Source organism: Polypterus senegalus, chromosome 13, assembly GCF_016835505.1.
Source record: "Polypterus senegalus isolate Bchr_013 chromosome 13, ASM1683550v1, whole genome shotgun sequence".
NCBI classification, from domain to species: domain Eukaryota; kingdom Metazoa; phylum Chordata; class Cladistia; order Polypteriformes; family Polypteridae; genus Polypterus; species Polypterus senegalus.
The window spans coordinates 162,687,527-162,712,290 of NC_053166.1; the positions used below are offsets into that span (position 1 = coordinate 162,687,527).

The following is a 24,764-nucleotide window of genomic DNA, read 5'->3' on the forward strand; positions in this document are numbered from 1 at the left end:
GACAAAAGTGAGAACAAGATTTTAGAAATGCTTGCAAACGTACTAAAAATTAGTTGTGCTAGCCATCTAAGACAGACTGAGATACGAGTAATCAATGTAAACCTCAGCGTTAACATTTGCGAGGCACCATTTGTTAGAATAGATTTTGCAATGCACATTGCATTTATTACTCCGAAAGATGGCACTTCACAAACAGTTGGAGAAATAGAATGCATTACTATAGATGTTTGTGATGCACCATGTGTTGGAATGATGAGACATAGCAACTGGACACACAGACACTTTGTCCGTTAATTAAGGTGGATTAACACTCTCGTGCATGAAAGTGGAACAGATGTGACCGAGTGTTTGTGTGTGTGTGACTGTCCAACACTATATGGAGTTGGAACCCTGACACCCCCTGCCCCGCCATTTTGCGCCGTTGGAATTCCAGATCACCCCAAAGGTGTTTACTAAGGTTGAGGTCAGGACCCAGTGATGGCCTCACGAGCTCATGCACGTCTTTATGGATCACAGGCCGGCTGGGACCAAAAGGGCCCTCCACCAAACTGAAGCACACTGCTGTCAATTTTGTCTGCTGTATCATTAATAGGACCCTTCACTGTAGTCAAGAAGCCCTGCCCAAACTCTACCATAGGCACTATGCACTCCAGAAGGAGGTGTTCTTCTGGCAGCCACCAAACCCAGAGTTGTCCATCAGACTTCCAGACATTGACGTTTGATTCAACACTCCACATTTCCAGTGCTGGTGTGTTTTACATTATCACGCATGACCTTAGGCTTGTGTGCAGCCACTCGGTTGTGAAAACCCATGGAGCTCCGTTCTTGTGTTTCCACAGCCAGTTTGGAACTGTTGTGAGTGATGCCACAGACGAAAGACCATTTATTTGCATTTCATTGCCTGGGGGCTTCACTCTGTGAGTTTCTGTGGTCTGCTACTTTGTGGCTCCTCGGCGCTTCCACTTCACAATTACATCACTCACAGTTGACCACAGCAGATCTAGCACAGCATGGTGAAGGTGGCATCCTATGAGTTGTGGGCATCTGGAATAAGCTACCACAACATGCTCTTGAAGAGATGATGGGACAGCTCAGCCATCAGCTAAACAAGCTAAACTGGATGGAGTGAATGGTCTCCTCTGCTTGGTCAAATTTCACAGCTTCTTATGACAGTGCCATGTTTAAAGTCACTGTGCTGATCACCCACCATTCTACAGGCAATGTTGGTCAACAGAGAAGCCCCTGAACCTGGTCATTTGGAGGGGTGTCCAAATACTTTTGGCCTTAATGATTGGCTAACATGATCAAAGGGCTTAAAGTTATGAAAGGACTTCATACAGGAGAGCCCAGCTGTCACTGGCAGGACATAATCTGATGTTATTTTGAAAAACGATGGCCTACGCTCAACTCGATGTTCTACTATGACGTAGATAAGGACCACCTACAGCATTCTCAGTGTGTGCATCTCCACATGGGCCTTCAAATAAAGGCCTGGCAACTCTCACCTCAGCCAAGACTCCACTTCATTTTGGCTCTGAAGTTACCTCAGCAATGGGTCCTTGGCCTCATTTAGACATTTTCAGAAAACACAGACAACAACAACAACAAGTGAGCTTATGCATTTATTCAAATGGCTTCCATACATCTGAGGTGCCCTGAATTGGCTAAAGGACTTGCCACTGTCGCACGCATACATAGTGGTCACACAAAAGCACCATAGACATCTGTAACATTCCGGAAACGTTATCATCAACAAACTTTCTCAGGGTTCTTTTGATCTCTACATATTTGCATAAACTATAACCAATATCTTCATTATTGGTGAAGAAGTAAATTAAAAGTGCAAAACTACATCATTCACTTAGAGATGAAATCATGCAGGGTGACAGGACATCAAAAATACGCTCAGCATTCAGTCTGTGTGTGGGCTTTTCTGACGTTCATTTTGCTCAACAGCAGTGCTAAGCCACTACTTTGTTTGAGACGCAGTCGTTTTCGATGTCGATGGCCACGTCCTCATCATATTTTATAAAGTTTGTCATTCGTTTTCAAAATGATCTCCGCCAAGCACTAAATATCTAGAATAGAGATGCATGTGGATAACGTAACGGGCACCTCTGATTTGCAATGCAGAGTGTTTTTCTGTTCAGATTTGTCCCAAAAAACAGACATGGGCCAGTCACTGGGGGGGGTCTTGCGCAGAGGAGCCCCCTGAAAAAAATGACTGGCGTTTACATTTGCTGCCTTCCCAGAGCTTGAAAGAAGGCAGAAACAGAAGGCTTTACCACATCACTGCAGAGCAGCAGAACGATGGGCACACACTTTATTAGAACACGGGGACAGGCAGCGACTGCATATTCAATTCAGACCCCTGCTTGCTAATCGACTTCGCAGACCACCTTTCCATGGTGAACACCAACTGACCTTTTAGCTGTAGCCCCACCATCTCCGTATTTGTACAACTTGACTTGCGTGTGGCCGTGAAGTGAACGACTAATCAGCTTGCATTCCTGATGCCCACCAATTCAATAAGTAGACAAAACTCTTCACTGTCCCCCATTTACCCTTCCCTGATCTTTTGGGAAGTGACACATGGAGGATGAAAAGCAAAAGCACAAGACTGTCACAAGTGCCCTGTTATAAATGTATTTTCACTTCTTGTTCTTTAAATATTATGTCTTTGGTTTATGTGTATGTTTTAAATTTTATTAATACAATTTAATTTATGTGTTCCTGTGTTTAGTTAGGCGCCCTGTCTCCTTTATATAGAGTTTTAGGGGTGGGACCAACCAGAACGTTCAGCTGGAGAACTCCCTCAAGTCTGTTCATTTCAGGCAGAGGGTCAGGACCACCAGGACGGCATTGACTGTTTTAGCAGACGCACCTTCATGGCAAAGGATTTTGTGGATTTTCAGATTCTTTGGTGTTTGAATTTGAACTGTGGATTAGATTTGTTTGTTTGTTTCAGGTTGTCTTTTTATCTATTTTTTTTTTTTTTGGCTCCCCTTAGTTTTTTTGTTGTTTCCTGTTAATAAATTTTCTTATCTTTAAACAGCCACAGCTTTCCCCGTTTCTCTCTCTTGATTCACTTTTAGTTTCTGAAGATCATTAGGCGTTGTTTTTGATACTGGGGTAGACAGACGCCTGATTCTGGACAGGCGTAATAACCGCTTTGAATTCCAGGCCTCAGTTTAGCCTGGGGCTAAGATGTTGAGGCAAGGCCTCATCGTTGGCATATTGGTGGAAAGAATCACAACACCAAATATCCCAAAGGGGCATCACCACCTCATCTGGGTACATGTGGGGGATGCCTAAGTGGATAAAAAGCTGATCCATGTCTTGTAGATTGGAAACCAGGTATGGGGTGTGCTGAGGTGCCCGTGTTGCCCAGCCTGGCAATGACATTCAGATATTCTGTACTATACATCTGATGAAGGTCACCCACTGATAGGTCTTATTTTAAAATGTTATTCTTTTAAGCTTACTTTTTCTTATGTGTTGGGCCTTGTCGTGTTAATTATTTGCCCAGCATTATAAGGATGGTCTTAACATGGCTGATCTACACAAATAACTTGAAGGAGATCTTGTTGTAATGAAGCCTAGGCGCTTCACAATTCCTTAAACTGTTAAACAAACAAGATTTCTAAAACTTATGAAATGGGTAGATTCTGCATAAAATCATTTAAAATCTGAAAAACACTTTCATCAGAATTATAAAAATGTTAAATGACCGACCGACCGACTCAGCTAGCAGAAACAGGCAGTCAACGTGAATTGAGCACTCGAGTGTCTTGAGCTGGTGTTCACCATGAAAGGTGCCATACAAAACAAAACAGGCTGGCATTAGGCCTGTATCTAAAAACGGTTACAAATAACATTAAAACATTAAAAGGCTCGATGGGTCCCTCATCAGACTGGGCTGGGCTGGCAGGTAACGCACGTGAAAGGCTGCAGCAAGCACAATTATTACAAAAGCAGATGCAGTTGGCTTCTCTCAGTATTGACTGACACACTGGGAAGGCACTTCATCTTATCATTGTACCGACAATTCATCTAATGCTTTGACCGTGATTAATAGTTAAATGTCTGACTAAAGTAGAATAAAACTGTAAATTACAATAAGAAATGTAAGATTTCTGCTTGTCAGATGCATAAACATTGAACGGCAACATTCGTTCTAGCCTGCTAAGTACCTCATTAAATGCATTTGCACAATAATTCAACAGGTTTTAAAAATGATATATTCACAATTTAAGTGCAAACATAAAATTCTCATGTTATATTCTATTAAAAACAGACACACACACATACGCAGTAAATGCCCTGTTCATTGCTTGTTATCTTAGGCATGTGAATTTGTAATGGCTAGGACCGAGGATAAATAAAGGGAAAGTGACAGCAGGTACATACAGGCGTCAATAGCTTAACAATAGGAGTTCAAGAAACACTTTAGGTGGCTCATCTGCTTGTCTTCAAACAAAAAAAAAAAAAAAAGAGGTGAGGCTACTCTAAGCTGCATAAGGCTCCTCAAACCCGAGACCATAACTATCAAGGAGTATAAGAGAGGGTGTGTAACGGCCAAAGTTAAATCCTACAAATGAAATGTTCATCTTGAGTGGTAGAGTGGCACACAAAAAAGGCCAAAATGAAAAACATCACAATTAGCTGTTGACCCAAATCAAGAGGCTACATGAGCAGAAAATTAAAGTGCTCTCAACAACAGCTTCCTATGTCGTACACAAACGAAGTCATTACTGCCAACATCCCAAAACTGAGCCACATGGGCCTTCTAGGTCAATTGCATTTGTGCTATCTTAGATTTGGACATTTTACATTCACAGTAGAAAGTGCTCTTTAAGTTTAAATGAAAACGATCAGTGGTTAATCAGAGGTCATCGCCTGCTTTTCCTGGTAAAGGAGTACAGAAGCAGGCATTCGTAACCCGTTAAGGTCGAAGCTGCTGTGGGGTTTCTATGCCCTGACATCCTATGTCACTACAACAAAGTAAGCGTATAACAACCAAATTATCTGTAATGCCAGTCCCTTTAAACCTGAGTATATATCATATACAGTATGTGGACTGAAATATAAGGTGGCTTTGTGCAACAAAAAGACATGAGATTTCTTTCTAGAATGACAATGGCACAGTAAGACAACGCAAATGTTTGCAGCAACTCTCCACCATCACCAGGAGACGCATACTAGAACCACTGGCTTCTTGACATGGTGGATGTTGTCCGTTAACAGCAACGCTACTGTAAACCTCAAATGTCTACATTGTGCAAACCAAAGAGAAATCTCTCGTTCAGAGCATCGGCACTGCTGCCTTAGGACAGTATGGCATGTCCTGCTGTGGCTAACACAGAGGGTGAAAGCATCTGGATTGTCTTATACCCCATACAGCTTCCATTAACATTAAGTTTATAAATACAAACTGGGCAAATAAGCAGAACGTCTCCACAAAGGGGACTTCCCAGAATGCACCTGCCTCAGCTGTATGCAAGCTGGAAGTGATGCAGTGACAGGCAGAAGGGATATGCAGTTGCGATAAAGGGTCATAAATCTTTATGGCTCCTCTATCTCATATGCACTATGTTAGTGATTGCCAGAGTTTCCTGATGCAGAATACCATTTACTGGTAATGAGACAAAAAGTATGTGCTTCGCATGAGCTGAGGATTTAGGTCAGCAGGGTCATAATAACGAGGACATCATTTTCCAAACATTATCTCTGCTTGCTCGTCACAGGACAGGAAACAACCCCGGACAGAACATTGGCCCTTCATGGAGCACAATGATGGCCTCACAATGGAGGAGTTGTTACTAATCGATATGTCTTTGGACTGCAGGAAGGAAGCAACTCCCCTGAGACAACAAACACAAGCAAGAGACGAACATGCAAACTCCAGACTGAAGGGATCCAACCACTTCTACCCACTGTGCCACCATGCAGGCCCTAACTGGGACACATACTTGAGAAGATGTGGATCTGCACTCCGGATGTGTCAGGTAGAAGTAGCTTTTCCCTAAAAACTGTTAGAATTTCTTAAAAAAATAATAATAATAAATGATGGGCTGCTTTTAATTGCCACATTTAGCAAGCAGACCACAAGGCAAAGAGTCCTATGTGTCAAAAAATGACTTGACCGTGAACCACTTCACAGGAACCAAAACAGTACACGTGGACTGAAAGAGTTAAAAAAAAAACAGCATAAAATGTCACAATTTACCAACTCTGCAGAAATGAATACAAATGAGCATTTCCTCTAAAAGATCCACAGCACCGGGTATAAGCAGTATGTTGCATGCTGGAAATTCTCTCATCGAGGCTACTGTGAGAGGTAAATGTGCTTGAAATCATTAAGGGTTATGACTTTGAAAGTAACCACAAAGCCCACCCCATTATCTTTTACTCTCCAATATTGCTCTCCAGTCGTCAGCCCATGAGTGCAGTCTCCTGATTGGCTGATTTGGAGTCAGATGCTTGTTGTGGCAGGAAGTGAAAAGGATGTGCTCCCAGGAAGGACGAGTCTCAGCACCTGGAGAGGAAAAGCAAAATGGCAAAATGGTGCCCAAGAAACACTGGAGTACAGAGAAAGTTTCATGTCCCGCCTGCTGACATGCACCACTTTGATTCCAGACAGAAACCTGCTGGCTTTTTGGTTTACTCATTGGACGTTTGCGCTAAAAGCAAATGTATGAGCTGCTTGAATAACTGAAAGCATTTGGTGAACTTTTTAAAAAAAAAAAAGGTTTTTGATGTCAAACACACTCTGAGATTCCTAATAAAGTACACATACCAGTCGTTGTCACCTAACAATTCAGACTGCCAAGCAAACTAAAAATAAGCTACTCAGTGCAAGGAAAGTAAAAACATTTCACAACAAACTTCAGATTAATTACATTAATTAGTTACCGCAAACCCATATAAAGTAAAGATAAAAAAAAAAATGTAAAAATACCACAAAACACCTGAAAGCTCTCATGGAGCCACATACATATTTTTGGCCAAGTTGTCATAAACGACTCTTAGCTATGCTACGGCCCTCCTGGTCTACACTCCAGCTCCAAGTTCAAAAGGCGATCTTCAGGTTGTCTCCTGACCATTCTTAAAACGAGCGCAGTATTATTTAATCAACACGCTTTACTCCAAAACATGGAAGAGCACAGGCATGCAGATGTTACCAACAAATCTGTGCTCTGCAAAGACCACAGAAGTCTTTTGTGGTTTGACTTCCATCTGAAAGAACAACAGACATGGCTGATTCAAACTAGAATGGGAGACTTGCTGACAATTCATGGCTTTTCTTGGCTAAATTCATCTCCTGATTTGTCAAGACTAACTTCATCCTTATAGCCCACCGATTCAAATATGCTTATTTCTTTGCCTGAAACATAGCATTCCCAGCTGCAAAGGGCCTGGGTGGGAATGCATGACTTTGCATACAACTGTAGACGCACTTCATTTAGGTGTGCCCTCCACCCCCCGACCTTCTCATATACTCAGATACGGGGTCGGATATTTGAGGAGTAAACCGCAAGACAAGGGTTATAAGGTTATATAATGGACATTAAAGAACCAGCAACAACCAATCAAATGAATGATATATTGAGCAATTATTATTATTAAATGTAAAGCTGAATAAATTGGACTCTGCAGCTGCATGAATACAAAAGTACCACTTCCGGTTAGCGGAAATAACTTAATAGTTTATAGAAATCTATGTTTTGTACCAAATACTTGTATGCAAAACTTGGTTGATTGAAGTGAAAGCGTCCTCAGGTTATCATGTTACACTCACACACAATTCCAAAAATAGTATTAGGGAGGTCTAAAACATCAAGATTCATCAAAATCAAATTTTTGGACGATTACAATAATTTCCCTACGAGAAAATAAATTGGACTTGGGGAGGGCTAAAACTTCGTCCAAAAATGCAACCTCGAGATTTTGATGATTCTCGACTACAATACTTTTCCTATACTTCGCATACGAGAAAGTAAAAAAAGCGGTTGGGAAAACATGCAAGATGTACATTTAATGAGATTTATAAAATGGACACTGGATAAGCATATCTACCAATACAAATCCTTGTATTTTTCATTCCATCAGATGCTGTATAAAACCAACACTACAACCTAATAAAGGAAATTGTAAATAGGGAAAAAAAATACACAAAAGAAAATACTAATGCCAATGGTGTCCATTGACTGTCACAAACAGGGAAGTAGCTGATGGTCTGACCACGGGGGTCTTAAACTCAGGTCATGGCAGGCCAGTGTGCCCTTTTTATAGGGGTTCATGGAATTTGTTATTTATTTCTGCTCTCATTTTGCTATGTTAACAAGGGCAGATCACCAGAGTGGGTAATGGACCAAAATGATATTAGCACTCCCTCTCTCATTCTTTTATTTTCCTTATTTCTTTCAAATTAAATGTATCTTTAAGTTATAGTGCCAGTCTGTCTATTGCCTTATTGGGAATAGGACTGCCAACAGCAGTGCTAATGTTCAATATGTGCCATCTGTTGGAATGAAAACTGCAATGCATTGTATTACCAGATGCCTTAAAATATACATTTTAATAGATGGCACATTTGAAATGTTAATGCTGAACACGTCCATTGGAGTGTAACTGGACAAGCAGTGGCTTGTATTATATTGATGACTTGATCACATTTCGCTCCGACTACTGTAGTTCTGCCCTCCACAGTCTCCCTTGTCTCTAGTATCAACCACTTTACTTTTACACGACATTGACTACCTGTTGAAAATCAATAAATTGCCAAAGCTCTTTGACTACACCAACATTACCAAGATGCTTCCACCATATAAGCTACACCACCAAGATCCACGCCACAGAAGTCCTAGAAAGTGTCCATCCAGCTTTGTGGCCTCAACTCCGGAAGTTTAACTACTTCTACGTTAGGACTCTGTTATGAACGGGTTTATTATCATTTAATAAATTCACGTTTTTCTTCATCGTTTTAAAAAGTTTAGGGTTTCCTGGGCCCTGAAATCTGAATGTCACATTAGTTGTCTGATTTAAACGTTATTTCACATACCACCATTTTACCCGTTTATGAGTGTCTCCTTTTTGGTCGTCCCATCATTGAGGCCGATTACAGAGTCACGGGTTAGGTTCGGGGGGGTGTCCTCAGAGGTCATGAACCATCAATGGGATGGATTAAAAAGGTCACCATTGGGAGCACTTCCTCATCCAAATTCAAAGATACCAACACCAATCTTTATCCCCCTAATACTTTTTCCTGTGTTAACTTTGGCTGTTATTTTTGACTTTACCAGTTTTTCATTTTGATTACTGTGCAATGGACCCCTCAGTCAGTACAGTCTCTTTTCTCCAGATTTGTACTCTCAAAATTTTCTTTGCTACTGCACTAGCACAATACATTTCAGCAGTTATTCACCCTGATTTACATTTTCCCCTGCTTCCTATCCGTCTTCTTTTTTATACAAGTTTAAAATTTTCTTCCAGTCCGCTTCCTGCTTTGTGTCTTTGGGGGCAAAAACTCATTTTGGATTAGGACTGTTAGGCATTGTGAACATTAGGAGAGTCCTATAGAAGACAAGTTTACATGGCACTAGAAAATCTCTAACACCTTCAGAGGCCCCTCATGATGCTAACAGTGCTTCACTGTTGATTTATTCTTTAATGCGCGATGCATTTTTGTTGATATTCCATTGGCAGACATTTTTCAGTGCAAGTTTTGGCTTACATAAAATATCAGGCTATGAACATCCACAGGAATGGAACTCTCATGTAACCCAAGGCCCACCTGTGCAGTATATGTGCACACATGTATTATATTAAATATAGACTTATTTTTTCTTTTTTTTAAGTTATTCTGCAACAATGTTTTAGAAGAAATGATCTAACTCTTTGCATCCCTTCTAATAAAATAATGTAACCAACTGCCCATGAGCAAAATTAGCCCTGCCCAAGCCCAACACAAACCTGTGATATCAGGTCTATCATCAATTAGTAAATCCGCAGACACAACGGTCTTGTCTCTGGTAAGGATCATCTGTTCCAGAAAGTCGCAGCCGAAGTGCTTCTCAACCCAGGCATACTGCGAAAAAACAAAAGAAAATTAAGGTGACCTCCTACTCCACCAGGCTCAGGGTGGCATTCTCTTTGGTTACCAGCAGCTCTTCACAAACACACCACAGCTAAAATAACTGGAGGTTGACTGTTTGCACTTATACGTCTGTGGCTACTCCCCAATAAGATGGGATCAACTGAACTTCTAATTAGAACGCAGCCCAGGCTGACCATACTTATTTAATAAAAATGGTTAATCGTTTCTACACGCTACTGGGAACAGAGCTGCTAGTGCAAAACGGCTGAAGTGCTAAGCTTAGCAATAAATGGTGCAGAAGCTAGGGCTACAAGCCACCTGTTGGCAGAGACGGCATGGAAACTTAAAGTCTAAGGGCTTCAGCCATTACAAGACAGGGGAATGTGGGCAATGGTGCCCAGGAGTGGGGAGTAGCACCTGCCAAGTAAGAATCTCACTGCAATCAAGTCAGGTTTGTTGTCATATGGACGTAGTACTTGGATGTGGCCTCATAGCAGTTGGCAAAAACACAAGGGGCAGTATGGACCTTGTGAAGCCTAAGACAATGCAAGAAAATGGAGAAGGAGGAAGCTCTGAAATGGACGTGCAGTAGGTTAGAGCTCTAGAATGAGAGCTGGTCAGATCAAACTTAAATTAGCAAATAAAACTAAGCACAATACTGCGGTGGGTTGGCACCCTGCCCAGGATTGGTTCCTGCCTTGTGCCCTGTGTTGGCTGGGATTGGCTCCAGCAGACCCCCGTGACCCTATTTGGATTCAGCGGGTTAGAAAATGGATGGATGGATGGAACTAAGCACAACAGGCAAGAAGATATTTACATTTTTCCCCCCCTGGTTTATTATTTAGTTTAAGAAAGAAAGAAAACTAGAAATGTATCATTTTGAAAGTACAGTTATTATTTCAATTTCTTTGACTGAAATTTTAGAGTGAATACAAATTCAAAACGATTTGTGAAGTGTTAGACAAAGGAGGACATGCTGTAACAAATACATCGACAGAAACCGCTAAATGACAAAATGCTGGCAAAAGATCAGTACACTTGGTATGAAAATAACACGACAGACAGAAAATGAGAGGAGTGCTTAGAGCAGTGAAAAGAAAAGGAATTTACAGGCCAAGAAATAAAAACAAAGAGCGGAGGAGAATGAAAATGGGATTTCTGATTGTGAGCTGATATATCAAAAGGATAATACAGACGATCTAGTCAATGTAAAGCAATTAAAGAGACGGAGGCCGTAATCACAGCAATAAAGCAGACTGCAGCTGACCTCTCCTGGAAGAAAACATCCGTGGAGTATGACAAGAATTTGCAAATATCAAAGTTTAGAAAACAAATTAATATGTTCATTGATCTGGAAGAAGAAGAATATTCACAAATCATTTCACATGTCTGAGAATAACAATCGGTTTATACAATAAAAAACAGAATTCAACTGCAGATTAAAATTTAAGAATGTTTTGTTAAGATTCAAAGTGGGAAAAAATATATAGCTGGCAATACTGAGATTAAAGTAAAGTTGTTAACAAAAAGAAAGAAGCACGTTACCTTTATCCTATCATGTAGAGGAGCATATAAACAAGAGTAAGGAGTACACCTAGCAAAGCGGAGTTCTGTACTCCTGCACTCCACGCCTGCTTCTCATGACGCTGGACGGTTGTGACAAAACTAACATGACTACTAGGTTTGTAATAGTCATAAGATAGAAGGATGAGCAACTGAATCTTTTCTTTTACAAATGACAAAAGATGGACTTATGACAGAAGGAGCAATATCAAATGGAGTACAAGTTCCAGTAAAGAGAACGAAGAAAGAAGTCTGGGAATAAATAGTGAGGGAAGAGCACTGAAGCCGCCCCTAAAGCTCAAAAGAAGAAAGTCAAGAGGGGACATTCAATTGGCCACACTTGTTGGGAAGATGTCCCAATGCCTCTCTCTTTCAGGGTTTTGATTTCAACTACTGTATATGACTCTGTGGTGTATTCCAGACTCCCACAATCTTTGGTGTAATTAAGTGCTCAGCACCTTCACTCTGAGGTGCACTTCCACTTAATTCCCAGAGAGAACATGGTTCATTATTAAAGAACTCTACTGGGCCGATTGTATCGATGCTTTTAAAGTCCTGGATGAGAACTAAAGAGGTTCAATTCCCTCAGCTTGTCAGTTTAGCACAAGCTCTTTAATCCCAGGATGAACTCAGCTGCTGTTCTCCGCACACCACTCCACCGTACAATCCATCTCATGAGAAAGCCCTGCAAGTTGGGACTCGTGTCCATTGTTTTACATTCAAAAGCATTGGCAATACAAGCCAGCATTTATTTTTCCTATTTAATTGTTTTTGCACACTTGCCCAGATGAGAATGCTGTACCAACATAAATCCCATAGTCCTTTTCAAACGTTGTTTATGGGAGAATTACATCTCCATTTGGAACTTACAGTTCATGTTCCATTAGCTGCACATTACTATTGAGGTTAGAGAAGAGGACGTGCAGAGTCATTTCGAAATCATGAAGAGCTTATAGAACAGAAGATTTGTCAGGGAGGAGTTCAAAATACAGATCAGGTGTGCAAGATGGTCAAGAGACGGCTAGTTAGTAAATGAGGCTGGCATTGGAATGCAGTGGGCATATTCAGGTAACCTTATCAGCCAAGATGAATTAAACAAAGAGAGCACCAAAAGGTAACGCAGGAGTATCTTATTTTTTCAAACACATACTGTAAAACTGAACCAATGTTACGAATGATCACAGCTGAAAATCTTAATGTATCTTATGCGAGAGTTAACAAAACAGACACATGTGAACACTGCAACAAAATTAAGATAAAAAGAATAAAGCAATAAATTCTATTAACCCTCTAGAAAAAAAAAAAAAACTATGGATACAATAATTGAAAAGGAGAAGAAAGAAAGTTTCTGTATTATCTACTATTCTAAAAAATTAAAAAAAAAAAAAAGGGGCCAAAAATTAAAATCATAAAAACTGAAAAAAATATGAAAGCCAGAAAAACAAAACAAAAAAAAAAAAACAGTAAATGAATGAAATTAAAATCAGAGAATCTGCATACAACTACATATTAATTTGTACTTCCAAACGGGTGTGAATATTTTTATTTTACTTAAAAATAAATCCTTTTACTTGTGAACATCCATTTCAAACAGCAAGTCTGACAGTTGACAGCTATGACGAGAGAAAAGACACTTTGGAGGAATTTCACAGAGCAAAGTCAAGAACTGAAAAACCCAGCAGCCCCTTCCTAGGCTAACCTGTAGAGAGAGCGGACCTGATGAATTAAGACATCAGTGGATGAGCAGCTAAAGGGGGAAAATAAATATATTTCAGAGGTGCATTATCTGTAACTCTGACTATAGGAGGCCTGGGCAAAACATTAAGAATGGATGGTTTGATTTTCCTTCTGGTACGTAACATTTATGGCCCTCAGACAACCTGATTTAATGAACACCCTGATCCTCCCATCTGGCCTTTTCCAGGAAACCCTCAATAATCTGTCAATGCTTTGCAAGAAATGATGTAACAGTAAACTGCAGCTCATTCTTTCTTTTAACAGAAAACTTTTAGTAACGTCAACAAACACAATTACAATTGAGCACTGATCACCCAACTACTGAGTAAGAACTGAAAGTAGTCCAAGTTTCTTTACCCTATGAGTAACATGCAGCATCATTTCAAAGTTGTATGCGATTTTAGTCTCACAGGAGTCACTCAATTCTACACGTAGCCTATTTAAAGATGTCAAATGTCACACCACAATGAGATCTGAAAATGAGCAGCAGGCTGAAGGAGTAGCCTTGCGTTTCCACATAATTAAGAGTTTATGAACAGGCAGGCTATAAACCCTTCACAACAACAAAACCGTTTGCTCTGATCATTAAATGAAAGGTAATCAAGCAGAGGAGCACATAAATGAACAGTTTCTAGTGACTACAGTCCTATCAGACGTATAAACTACCAGAACACTTCACTCCAGGTCATGTCACTTGCAGGAAATCTTCCGCACTATTGAGGTGTGTATTGATAAGGGGCACGGGACAGAGGAGAGGAGTCGAGGGCAAAACTTTTAAGAGTTTTCTGACAATATCAGCCAAACCAAAGAACGGATTATTGACTTTCACTGCACCAAAGGGCCTCTACGCCTGGGCACTGTTCAGTGAATGGATGTGGAGTTGGCACACTGTTGCAAGTGCGGAGAGAGATCCACATTAAGGACTGGTCTTGTAACACAGAGGGTACTATACGATACAACAGCAAAGTGACTATCCATCCATTATCCAACCCGCTATATCCCAACTACAGGGTCACGGGGGTCTGCTGGAGCCAATCCAAGCCAACACAGGGCGCAAGGCGGGCAAAGTGACTAAATGTTCATAAATTCACTTCAACACGCGGAGCTGGACAGACCAGGCCATCAGATCTTAAATACATTTTTCCAGCACTCCTTGGGAATTTCCAGACTCCACCATGCCAGATGAAAGACATAACCCCTCCACAGTGTGGGCTGCACCTGCATGAGAGGCATTCGGACCAGAGGCTAAAACTACCTCGAGTGGCTCGTCTTGATCTGGAATCCAAGCTCCTCACCCTATTATGAAAGGTAAGCCTAAGGCACATTAATCCTACTGAAGTCGCTCCCAATTGGTGGTATTCCTGAATTCCTTACTTTGCATAGTGAAAGAATAACAACGAGCGAGAATGACGGCTTATCTGTTTCACATTCACTTAAAGGGCTATCAGAGCAGAGGCGTCAGTGCATTGTTTTTTTTTTTTTATTCGTACTTAACCAATAAAAGGTTCACTTGAACCTCTAATTTAAATGAGGAAAAATGGAACAAAATAAATCCAAGTAAATTAAAGTGCTGAGCTCACAAACTGTAAAAGATTTACTGTTGTACATCAACTTATGCTGTCATGTGATAAATAGAAAGAAAAAAAACCAAAACGTACCTTTTCATAAGGGCAGTAAGTGAACTTCTTTATTGGACTTGTGCAAATAAAGACATCTGTGCTATGAGGAAAAGAAAGACAGAATAAATAAAAAAAAATCTCAGCTGGCCTCTGCTGCAGTACTTTTCAAAGTAAATTACAGGAAGGACAGGCAGGGGTTTCCTCTGGCCTTGTGCCACCTTGAGAAAGGCAGTAAAAGGCAAACATCAACTTCTGTGGATTCACTGCCCACTTGTGGCTTTACTACGGTTTCACTTTATTGGTCAGAGTCAAAACTTTCTGCTCCCCTTCATACACTGCATTATTTATTATCTACTATATTGGTGTATGCCAGGCCTGGGCAATATATCAAGTGCCATGATATGAATGATATTTCTTAACACACCATCTGAAATGTATTAATAGGCTACACGCACACGGTAGTGCTGACTTACTGCCAGTGACATCTCAGCCATCTCGGTCACTTCCATTTTTTTTTTTTTTTTAGTGGCAACAATGTCAGAGAAAAAATGTTTTATCGTATAGACATCTCTTGTTGTGTAGCTTTATATCGAGCTTCCAGTAAGTACAACAAGGAGTTTCATTTTCATACATTTCCCAATCTAAACGGATCGTCACTATCCGGAGAGAGAGTTTTGTGGTTATTCCCCATTCCCGAGTTTGTAGCTGGCATTTAAAAAAAAAAAAAAAGGATTATTGCAAGCCAGGATCTGAGACAGAGTGACAGCCTTTGGAGAGGAGCGGTTCCCGCATTGTTTGATTTGAGTGAACAATTTCTCCGCTCCACTTTCAAGATGGGGGATTTGGGAGAGGAGAAAGTGACCGATGGAGGGTGATAAAATCTGAGGAGCACGACTATTCTTCAGCCCTGGATCTAGCAGTGGTCAACACAGTGCTTAATGAAAGCATGTCTGTTAGAGAGTAGATCCACCAGCCGAGAAAACAACTTGAGACCCTTACAATGAACCAATGGTTTGGCATCCACCGTTTTGCTCAGACAGAAACATTCACTTTTTTTAAACTAGGTAAGCAAACTCATTATTATGTATTAAGCTTACAAACATATTCAATTGGCCCTGGATAAAGTTCAATGACAAATAAAAAGCTGGTGCTGATGCTGTGCCTATCTGGCAACAGGAACCCGTGACATCAGCAGCGGTGGGCAGAGCTAGCGAGGCAACTTCAGACAGAGAAACGGAACTGAAAATACAATACGCTGTAGATGTGTGGTGTGTGAGGAAATTAGTTTTGACTTTACATAGAGCTAACGTGTCATTTTGTAGAGCGCTCTAAACAAGTATTGTCACAAAGCAGCTTTAAAAATATAACGTCATGTAAAAAAAGAACAAATGCTACATATAGCATAGAGCGTGCCACCATCAGAAGTGCCAGTGTGAGCTGCAGCTGGTTGAACTGCACACTTTATCAGCAGGCAGAAGTATCAGTGCCTTAATGACTAGCCGCCTGTGCACTCTGTGTAACACGTTTGAGCCGTTTAATCCCCAGGTTTTCATTTAGGTCTGCATCATCTCCCACTTGTTGTTTTGCTCCCCGGTTTCCTCAGATAAACTCCAGTGTTTCTGCTCCTTGTTTACCTTCCCCGCCTGCCTGCCTGCCTGTCCTCCGACTCTCTGTCTAGATCAGTGTTTGTCAGAAACTTCCTGCCGGTCTGTTAAAGAGCTAGTGCTACTTATACACCTGGATCATGTAGCGGAGCAGTGCTGCCTGGGATGACGAGTACAGGTGCCCGTGTGTAGGGGTACACACTGTCCCGTCGCGGAGCTACGGAGGGGGCAGGTTTGTTCTTTTTGTTTTGCTAGCTAGTATTGTGTCAGCTCGCCTGTCGACAACACCTGTGCATTGTTTGCAAATACTCTGTTGTGGTACTTCAGAAAGCACATTTTTTCTTGTGTCATCGAGATGTAAAACGTTAATCCCTATAAAATGGAAAGAAAAAAAAAAATCCACCAAAACCTTTAAACGACAGAAGTTGTGATGACACTCAAAGTAATAAACCAATACAAGTGCTTCCAGTTTAAAAGAAATGTGATGATACTTTGGAATGTGCAACAGAAACCAAAACAAGAAAATGAAGCTTTGCTAGGCATCAAGAGTACTTCAAGCTCGGTTTCACTGTAGCTCCCGGCAGTGAACTAACGCCACTGCTATTAAAAACTATTGTCAGTGAAAAGACCTTCTCAGCCCTATAACCGATAAAAACAAAACAGAGAAACCAAATGGATCTCTCGGAGGTAACGCTGTTTCCATGGCTATCAATTGTTCTTTGCAAAGAAGTAACAGCAGATTTTGCACTAAATTTATTTCAATTCAATATTGTTCTCTAAAAATTTCAGACCTCGATTGATTTCTCAGACGGATTATGGTTTGGATTTGTTAGTTCTGATTAAACAGCGCGTGCGAGGGCACCTCGTTTCTGTCCCGTTCTTACAGTTACCAGTTCGTTTCCGGTTCTTATTGATTTTTTTTATAAGTTGGTTTTGTATACCGATATATTCTCAAAGCCTGGAGTAGCACAGGAGGGAGGCAACATAGTGAACTGCCGGAAGGCATCTTTAAAGCCAGAAGCTGTTGCTAGACGTGGATTTCTTGCACAAAATATGTGAAGACGCCGAAATGCTTGTTCTGGATTTGGTTTATTTGTTTACAAAAAATAGCTTAAAAATATTTCAATATGCTCTTTTTTTTTTTTTTTAATGGGAAATCTACTAAAGTAGTTGAAGCACCTACTCCTACACTACCCAAGTACAGCCAAAAAATTGGCTTTTTTGCATTTATATATATTTTGTTTAGGTTTATGCTACTATAAAGTTACATCATATAAAGTTCTTACTGTGCAGTTAGATCCAAATAATTAAATGTATGAATATAACTGCGTGACTTCTTGTTGAGTAAAATTGGACAGGAAACATTACCGATGGACATCGCATGTCAACATTTGGTCCAAAAATATCATGATATGAATTCTGAGCCATATCACCCAGCGCTAATGTACGCATGGCATGTGCCAACATCTTGTTTCAATTGTTAATCACCTCACAAGCACAAATTAAGCAAACTTTATATGTAATTAAGTGATTTATTTGTCTCTGGTTTCCAGCTATGGGCTGCTAGCAAACACTACACTGCATGTTACGTTCACACTTGGGTGGTACTTGCTTCAGGCCCCCTTGTGTAATCTCAGCCCCACAGCAGATCATATGTTACAACTCATGCTGTACAACAGGATTCAAAGCTACCTGTACTGGCGAGAAGGCGACCTCATGTACATACAAAGAGACCTGGCTGGGCGTTATATACTGTAATTAAAGAAGAAGAATAAAAGGCTGACGATTATTAGAAGTACAAATCATGTGCCTGGTCTTGTCCCAGGCTTGACGAAGCTTGGCCATGCTGATGCTACTTTCATGCATAGTTCTGTTCTTGCACTGCCTGCACCAACTACAGTTTATATGGCAGGTTGTGTTTTACTGCTTAGATGGTGACAAGCGCACCTCAGCATTTACTTTTGTAGTGCACCATGCAATGCACATATCTCTGCTATAAGCCATTTAGTATGGGATTCGCAAAAGCTGTGTTAATGTTTACGATGCGCTGTCTGTTGGAATGACAAACATACTGCATTTTACTATTAAAAATGTTTGTGATGTGCCATCTTTTTGAATGAGAGAAATATAGCAACCAGATGGACACACAGACAATTATCCATTTATCAAGGTGGATTAAATCTTACTGCCTGCCCTTCATTATCACTTGTACAACTCACCAGGCTAACACAATAATGCAAGGCTTACACTGGCATAGCTAATAAGTGCCCTGCTCATCTTTTCTGACTTTGTAAACTTCACTTGACTTTTACTGAGCTCACCCTGTTGAGCCGGCTGTGCAGACAAAGCTAATGGATCCTACGATGCTCCCTTACCAGCCAAGGGATAGAACATCTTTGCCCAGGTAGCTGTGCCTCACATACCGTTCATCTCCTCATCTTATCATAGGGAACGAATGCAGAAACCCCTGTGAAGGAACCTTATTTGCCAGCTTCTATTCACTCAATTCAAAATTCTTCTGTTAACTTTTAAGGATCTCCACACCCTCGCCCCTCCATATCTGTCTGACCTCCTCCATGATGCCACTCTCTCCTGTACCCTTAGATCCTCTTCCTCCATGCACTTGACTGTCCCCTTCGTCCGTCTTACCACCATGGGGGGGCACAGCATTCAGTCGCTCTGGAACTCACTACCATCTGAGTTTAGAAATATTGAATCATTTTCACTTTTCAAATTTAAACTTAAAACTCATTTGTTTAAGACTGCTTTTTCTCTTTGATTACAAGTGCTCTGTCTGATTTAAATTTTTGTATTTTAGTTTTGTTAAGAATGTGTGTTTTATCTATTGTTCGGTGTCCTGAAGTGTTTAGAGAGGTGCCTACAGATAAATAAAATGCATTATTATTATAAAATGCATTTACATTTTAAATCTGATAAATCTATGGTCAAAATGCACCTCGTTAATTTGTTGTGTGCCATTTGTGTTTAAATACGGCTTTTAGCTACTCTGCCCCTGCTATATGAGGAGCCTTGGAGACTTTCTGTATTAAGCCTTTTAAAAGTCTAAAACCAGAAGCAGTCCTACCATCCTGAATGTTTCACTTTCAGTAATGCTTGTTTTCTCTCTCTCCAGAAGTTCAATTGCCAGGGTTTATTTGTATAATTGGTTAAATATTTACATTTGTTTTTAAAATGTTGCGCCTTGTGTCATTGCTGTGTGAAATGCAAGTGCCCAATCCGCCATCCACACTACCTCTCTTTCAGCGATCATTTGCTCTGCTGTTGTGTGACCATTCTTTGTATACTCCTCCTCATCCTCAGCAGCATTAGATCATACTACCCTAATTAAGATGTTAAGGATTTTGCTCTTGTTTAACAACTCCCTCCTATTCTTACATCATGCTACCTCAGTGCAAGGCTCTTTAATTATAAAGCGATGGTTAAAATGGTGGTATAAACAGTATTTCCTCCTAATTTTGGGACATTTGAAAGCACACTAAGGCTTCCTTAAAGACAATATTTGTTTTTGGGTGGTTGCACTTCTATACAGATTCTTACCGCTGCTGACCCAAAAACATGCCACATAGAGATGCCCAAGTAAGCACCAGCTGGATTTCAAAACATTCCTTACCAAAGGATGAACCGGTTTACAGTTTTTGTGTCCTCAGTGGAACTTTTGAAAGGCTTGATTTTAAGTTGCATTAACAGTAATATACATACACATTTAGGGTTGACGACTCAACTGTTTTGAAGGGATGCATTTTTAGCATTTACAAATGACATAATTTGCTAGAACGTATTATTTTTATTTGGTACATTTTAACAGAACCTTGGATTTTTACACAATAGTACAGCATGTTAGATGTTTGTTCTTGCTTGCATGCTGCACAATTCACCTTACAGCAGAGCAGTTTAGGGTTATCCAGACTACAACATTCATGCGCTGTACTTCACTTGTGATTAGTATTTTATTCCCTTTGGATCCATAACTTGTTTGCAGTAAAGGTAAGTGTCCATTTAAAATGCCCTCATCAGAACAGTTTCATTGGCCTTAGTGTATTTTGTTTGTTTAAATCCTGAAGGCCACTTTCAAATGGTTTACTCCTACTTGCACTGTTCTATCACAGTAATACTTTCTTTGACTGGTGATTTTAATGTGTTTGTGTTATTTTACTTCAGTTTTAAGTAAATACAGTCCCGATCAAAAGTTTAAGACCACTTGAAAAATGGCAAAAAATCCTATTTTGCATGGTTGGATCTTAACAAGGTTCCAAGTAGAGCTTCAACATGCAACAAGAACAAATGGGAGTGAGACAAAACATTTTTTGAGCATGCAATTTAATGAAAACAACGATTAAACTGAAACAGGCCATTTTACAGCTGATCAAAAGTTTAGGACCACAACTCCAAAAAAACCCGTAAACCCCCCCAAAACAGAAATCAAACTTCCACACATGAACTCAGTACTGAGTAGCTCCACCGTTATTGTTGATCACTTCAAAAATTCGTTGCGGCATGCTTGATGCAAGCGTTTCCATGAGGTGAGTGGGAACATTTCTCCAAGTGGTGAAGACGGCCGCACGAAGGGCATCTACTGTCTGGAACTGTTGTCCATTTTTGTAAACTTCCCTTGCCATCCATCCCCAAAGGTTCTCAATTGGATTTAGATCAGGGGAACAAGCAGGATGGGCCAAAAGAGTGACGTTATTCTCCTGGAAGAAGTCCCTTGTCCTGCGGGCACTGTGGACTGTAGCGTTGTCCTGTTGAAAAACCCAGACGAGGGCCCTCCGTCATGAGGAATGCTCTCTGCAACATCTGGACATAGTCAGCGGCCGTTTGACGCCCCTGCACTTCCTGAAGCTCCATTGTTCCACTGAAGGAAAAAGCACCCCAGATCATTATGGCGCCCCCTCCACTGTGGCACGTAGAAAACATCTCAGGTGGGATCTGCTTGTCATGCCAGTAACGTTGGAAACCATCAGGACCATCAAGGTTACATTTTTTCTCATCAGAGAATAAAACTTTCTTCCACCTTTGAATGCCCCGTGTTTGGTGCTCTCTTGCAAAGTCCAAACAAGCAGTTCTGTGGCGTTCAAGGAGACGAGGTCTTTGAAGGCGTTTTTTGTTTTTGAAGCACTTCAGTCTCAGATGCCATCTGATGGTTATGGGGCTGCAGTCAGCACCAGCCTTAATTTGGGTCGAGGATCGTCCAGTGTCTTGACGGACAGCCAATTGGATCCTCCGGCTCAGTGCTGGTGAAACTTTTTTGGGTCTTCCACTTGACTTTTTTGTTCCATAACCCTCAGGATCATTTAAGAAATTCCAAATGACTGTCTTACTGTGTCCCACCTCAGCAGCGATGGCGCGCTGTGAGAGACCCTGCTTATGCAGTTCAACAACCCGACCACGTTCAAAAACAGAGTTTTTTTGCCTTTGCCATCAGAACGTGTGACTACCTGACAGAAAATGACAACGAATCCACATCTTTGCACAGATTTGGCCTTTTAAAGGCATGTGGTCCTAAAATTTTGATCAGCTGTAAAACAGCCTGGTTCAATTTAATTGTTATTTTCAATTAATTGAATGCTCAAAAAATGTTTTGTCTCACTCCCATTTCTTCTTGTTGCATGTCAAAGCTCTACTTGGAACCTTGTTAAGATCCAATCATGCAAAATAGGATTTTTTGCCATTTTTCAAGTGGTCTTAAACTTTTGATTGGGACTGTAAATAAGACCACAATCCCCTATTCTCATTAGTAAGCTACAATTAATATCCTATTAACATCAAGTTCAATCAATAAGAATTTTACACACACATTTTTAAAGGATGCAAAAAAAAAAAAAAAAAAATCATCTAATTAAATTTATTTTCAAAGTCTCAGAAAATATTGCTATTTTTTTTTTGCCAACATCACACACCCCTACAGGACAAGCTCTGAATTGAATAGTCTCATTTTTATGTAGGTATACTTCTTCTTTACAAGGCACTTCTATCCAAATGAAAAAATATATAAATGAATTGCCTATACGGAGGATGATCCTTGGCTGGCGTATATGACGCCCAACTAATAAATGAAGTAGCATGACAATATATTACTCATTAAAATGAAAAAAAAAAATACTTTCAGTAAAAATGCTTTTACATTTTTTATCATCATCAGAATTATTGAGTTAACTAGGTTTTAGAAATGTGTGAGAGACCCTAACACTATTACCATTTCTGCAGGCAAACATAAACAAATGCCTTGGTCTTTTTCAGTTTTAACTTCAAGTAGCCATCCTCTACACGCATGTAGTTTTGATACATTTGAAATAGGGGGACAAACCCCAGATGACTCACTTTTCAAGTTGCGACATCTCCTTCACAGCTTCTACAGCACCAGGCAGGGGTTCAAGCTCAATGAAAAAGTTTTTAGACTCCCATATACTTATTGCTTTCTCCTGAAAGAAACAGAGTTAAATCCTGTTAATTTGAAGAAAAAAAAAAACACGCACACAAGTACAGCACACTCTATATTTACATTAGACGCTCTTCAGGAAAACAGTATAATACTGTGACAAACTATGTTGAATAATTAATTCACAAGCTCAAATACTCAATTCCACAAAAAGTGGTATGAAGCTATATATATAAATATATAAATTTATATATAACATACAAATCCTTGTAGCTTCATAAGAGGACTGGTAGCATTACAAAAAGGCAACTTCTCAATGGTGGGCACAGTAAGGTGTGATGGAATGGGTAGTCTGGGCATGCTTATGGACAGTAAGGACTTGGGGGCACTGAGTCATTTAGTAGTACGGACATTTAGATGCTTGGGACACATACAGTACAACCACCATATACGGGCACTGCTGGCGATTGCTTAGTGGAGTTAATTTTTTTTTTTTTTTTAAATGAGAGATGCCTGGCAAGATTACTTTCCAAATCAGTTTTATTCGAGCGTTGTACAGTTCCAGATGTCAAGCTGAAGAGCGCCAGATCAGGGCCGTAAAGCCATTTGTATCCCCACGACCCATTTCGAGAGGCCCTCACCCGGCCGCCGGCACACACTTACACAGAGGTCGCTTCTCAGTTGTCCGTACTGGGCAGAGACCCAAAACCCCCTACGGTCCTCCAAACTAATGCAAGGCTCGGTCGGAAATCTAGCTTGATATTTCTTTAGAAATCCTCCCTCGAAGTCGGCCAAAACCCCGTCCATATCGACCAGGACTCGCAGACCCCCTGAGCTACCTCCTCGGCTGGACATGCTTCGACAGTTTGCGGAGGCCAGGCCCCTTTGCACCCATTGCCCCTTCAAAAGTTTCCTGATTGCACTCATTTTTTTTTGTAAATATCGACCGGAAGATAAGTCGACGAATCCCCCCCTCTAAAGTAATCCACTGCGGAAGCACGAGCCGTGACGACCGGGGTGGAGGATCCGGCGACGAAACCCAGCACCCCAAAGTCAACAGCACACCACCGGCTTCGTGCAGCGCTCCACCTCCTTTCCGATCACACAGCAAGGCCCTGCAGGTCTGCCACAACAATAAAGCTCGCTCACGCTAAGAATTAAAATGTCAGCCCCATAGTCACACTGCTGCTCATCCCCACTTGACAATCGCCACCACGTCGAAGAAGAAAACCGAAACCTAACGACCTTTGAAACAAGCCCTCGAATCGGACTAAACCCAAACTGCGGAGGAAGGAGGTAAATAACAGAAGGAGGCGGGGAAAGGAGGACTACCGGCTGGCCAATCAAATAACAGCTCTGGATCTAAAAATGACGTACGACGTTGGGATTGGAATGCCAGGTGCCAATCTTGAACATTAGCCGACTGCTTGTAATTTGATTTAATCGGAACGGGTCTCGTTTAACTGAAGAAGGGAAAATATGAATAACTGACTAGCAAATAAAGTGTGATAATGAGAGCAATACTTAATGTTCAATGATCCAAAGTCTCCGTAACAAAATCTGAACGACTGCTTACATTTTACGAGGTAACAGAGAAACAAATACATCAAATGCAAAACACGTGTCAGAATAAAAATAAAGTGACGCGAATATGTGACTGCAAAAGCGAACAGAACACGCTAACAAATAGTCATTTAAAAATCGCTGCCGGGCTTCATCACTTTCTATTTACACAAGCTCTACAA

At 40.7% G+C, this 24,764-nt stretch overlaps 1 protein-coding gene across 1 annotated transcript; it reads right to left on the reverse strand.

Annotated features, from left to right (window-relative positions):
* Positions 1-1,608: 1,608 nt before the first annotated feature.
* On the reverse strand, positions 1,609-24,330 carry LOC120543025 (5'(3')-deoxyribonucleotidase, mitochondrial-like). Its single transcript, XM_039775845.1, has 5 exons — positions 23,683-24,330; positions 22,962-23,062; positions 15,058-15,118; positions 9,976-10,090; positions 1,609-6,538 (listed from the first exon to the last, which is right to left on the reverse strand). Exons 1-5 carry the CDS (start codon positions 23,944-23,946, stop codon positions 6,402-6,404), a joined length of 678 nt encoding a protein of 225 aa, XP_039631779.1. The 5' UTR covers positions 23,947-24,330; the 3' UTR covers positions 1,609-6,401.
* Positions 24,331-24,764: the final 434 nt, after the last annotated feature.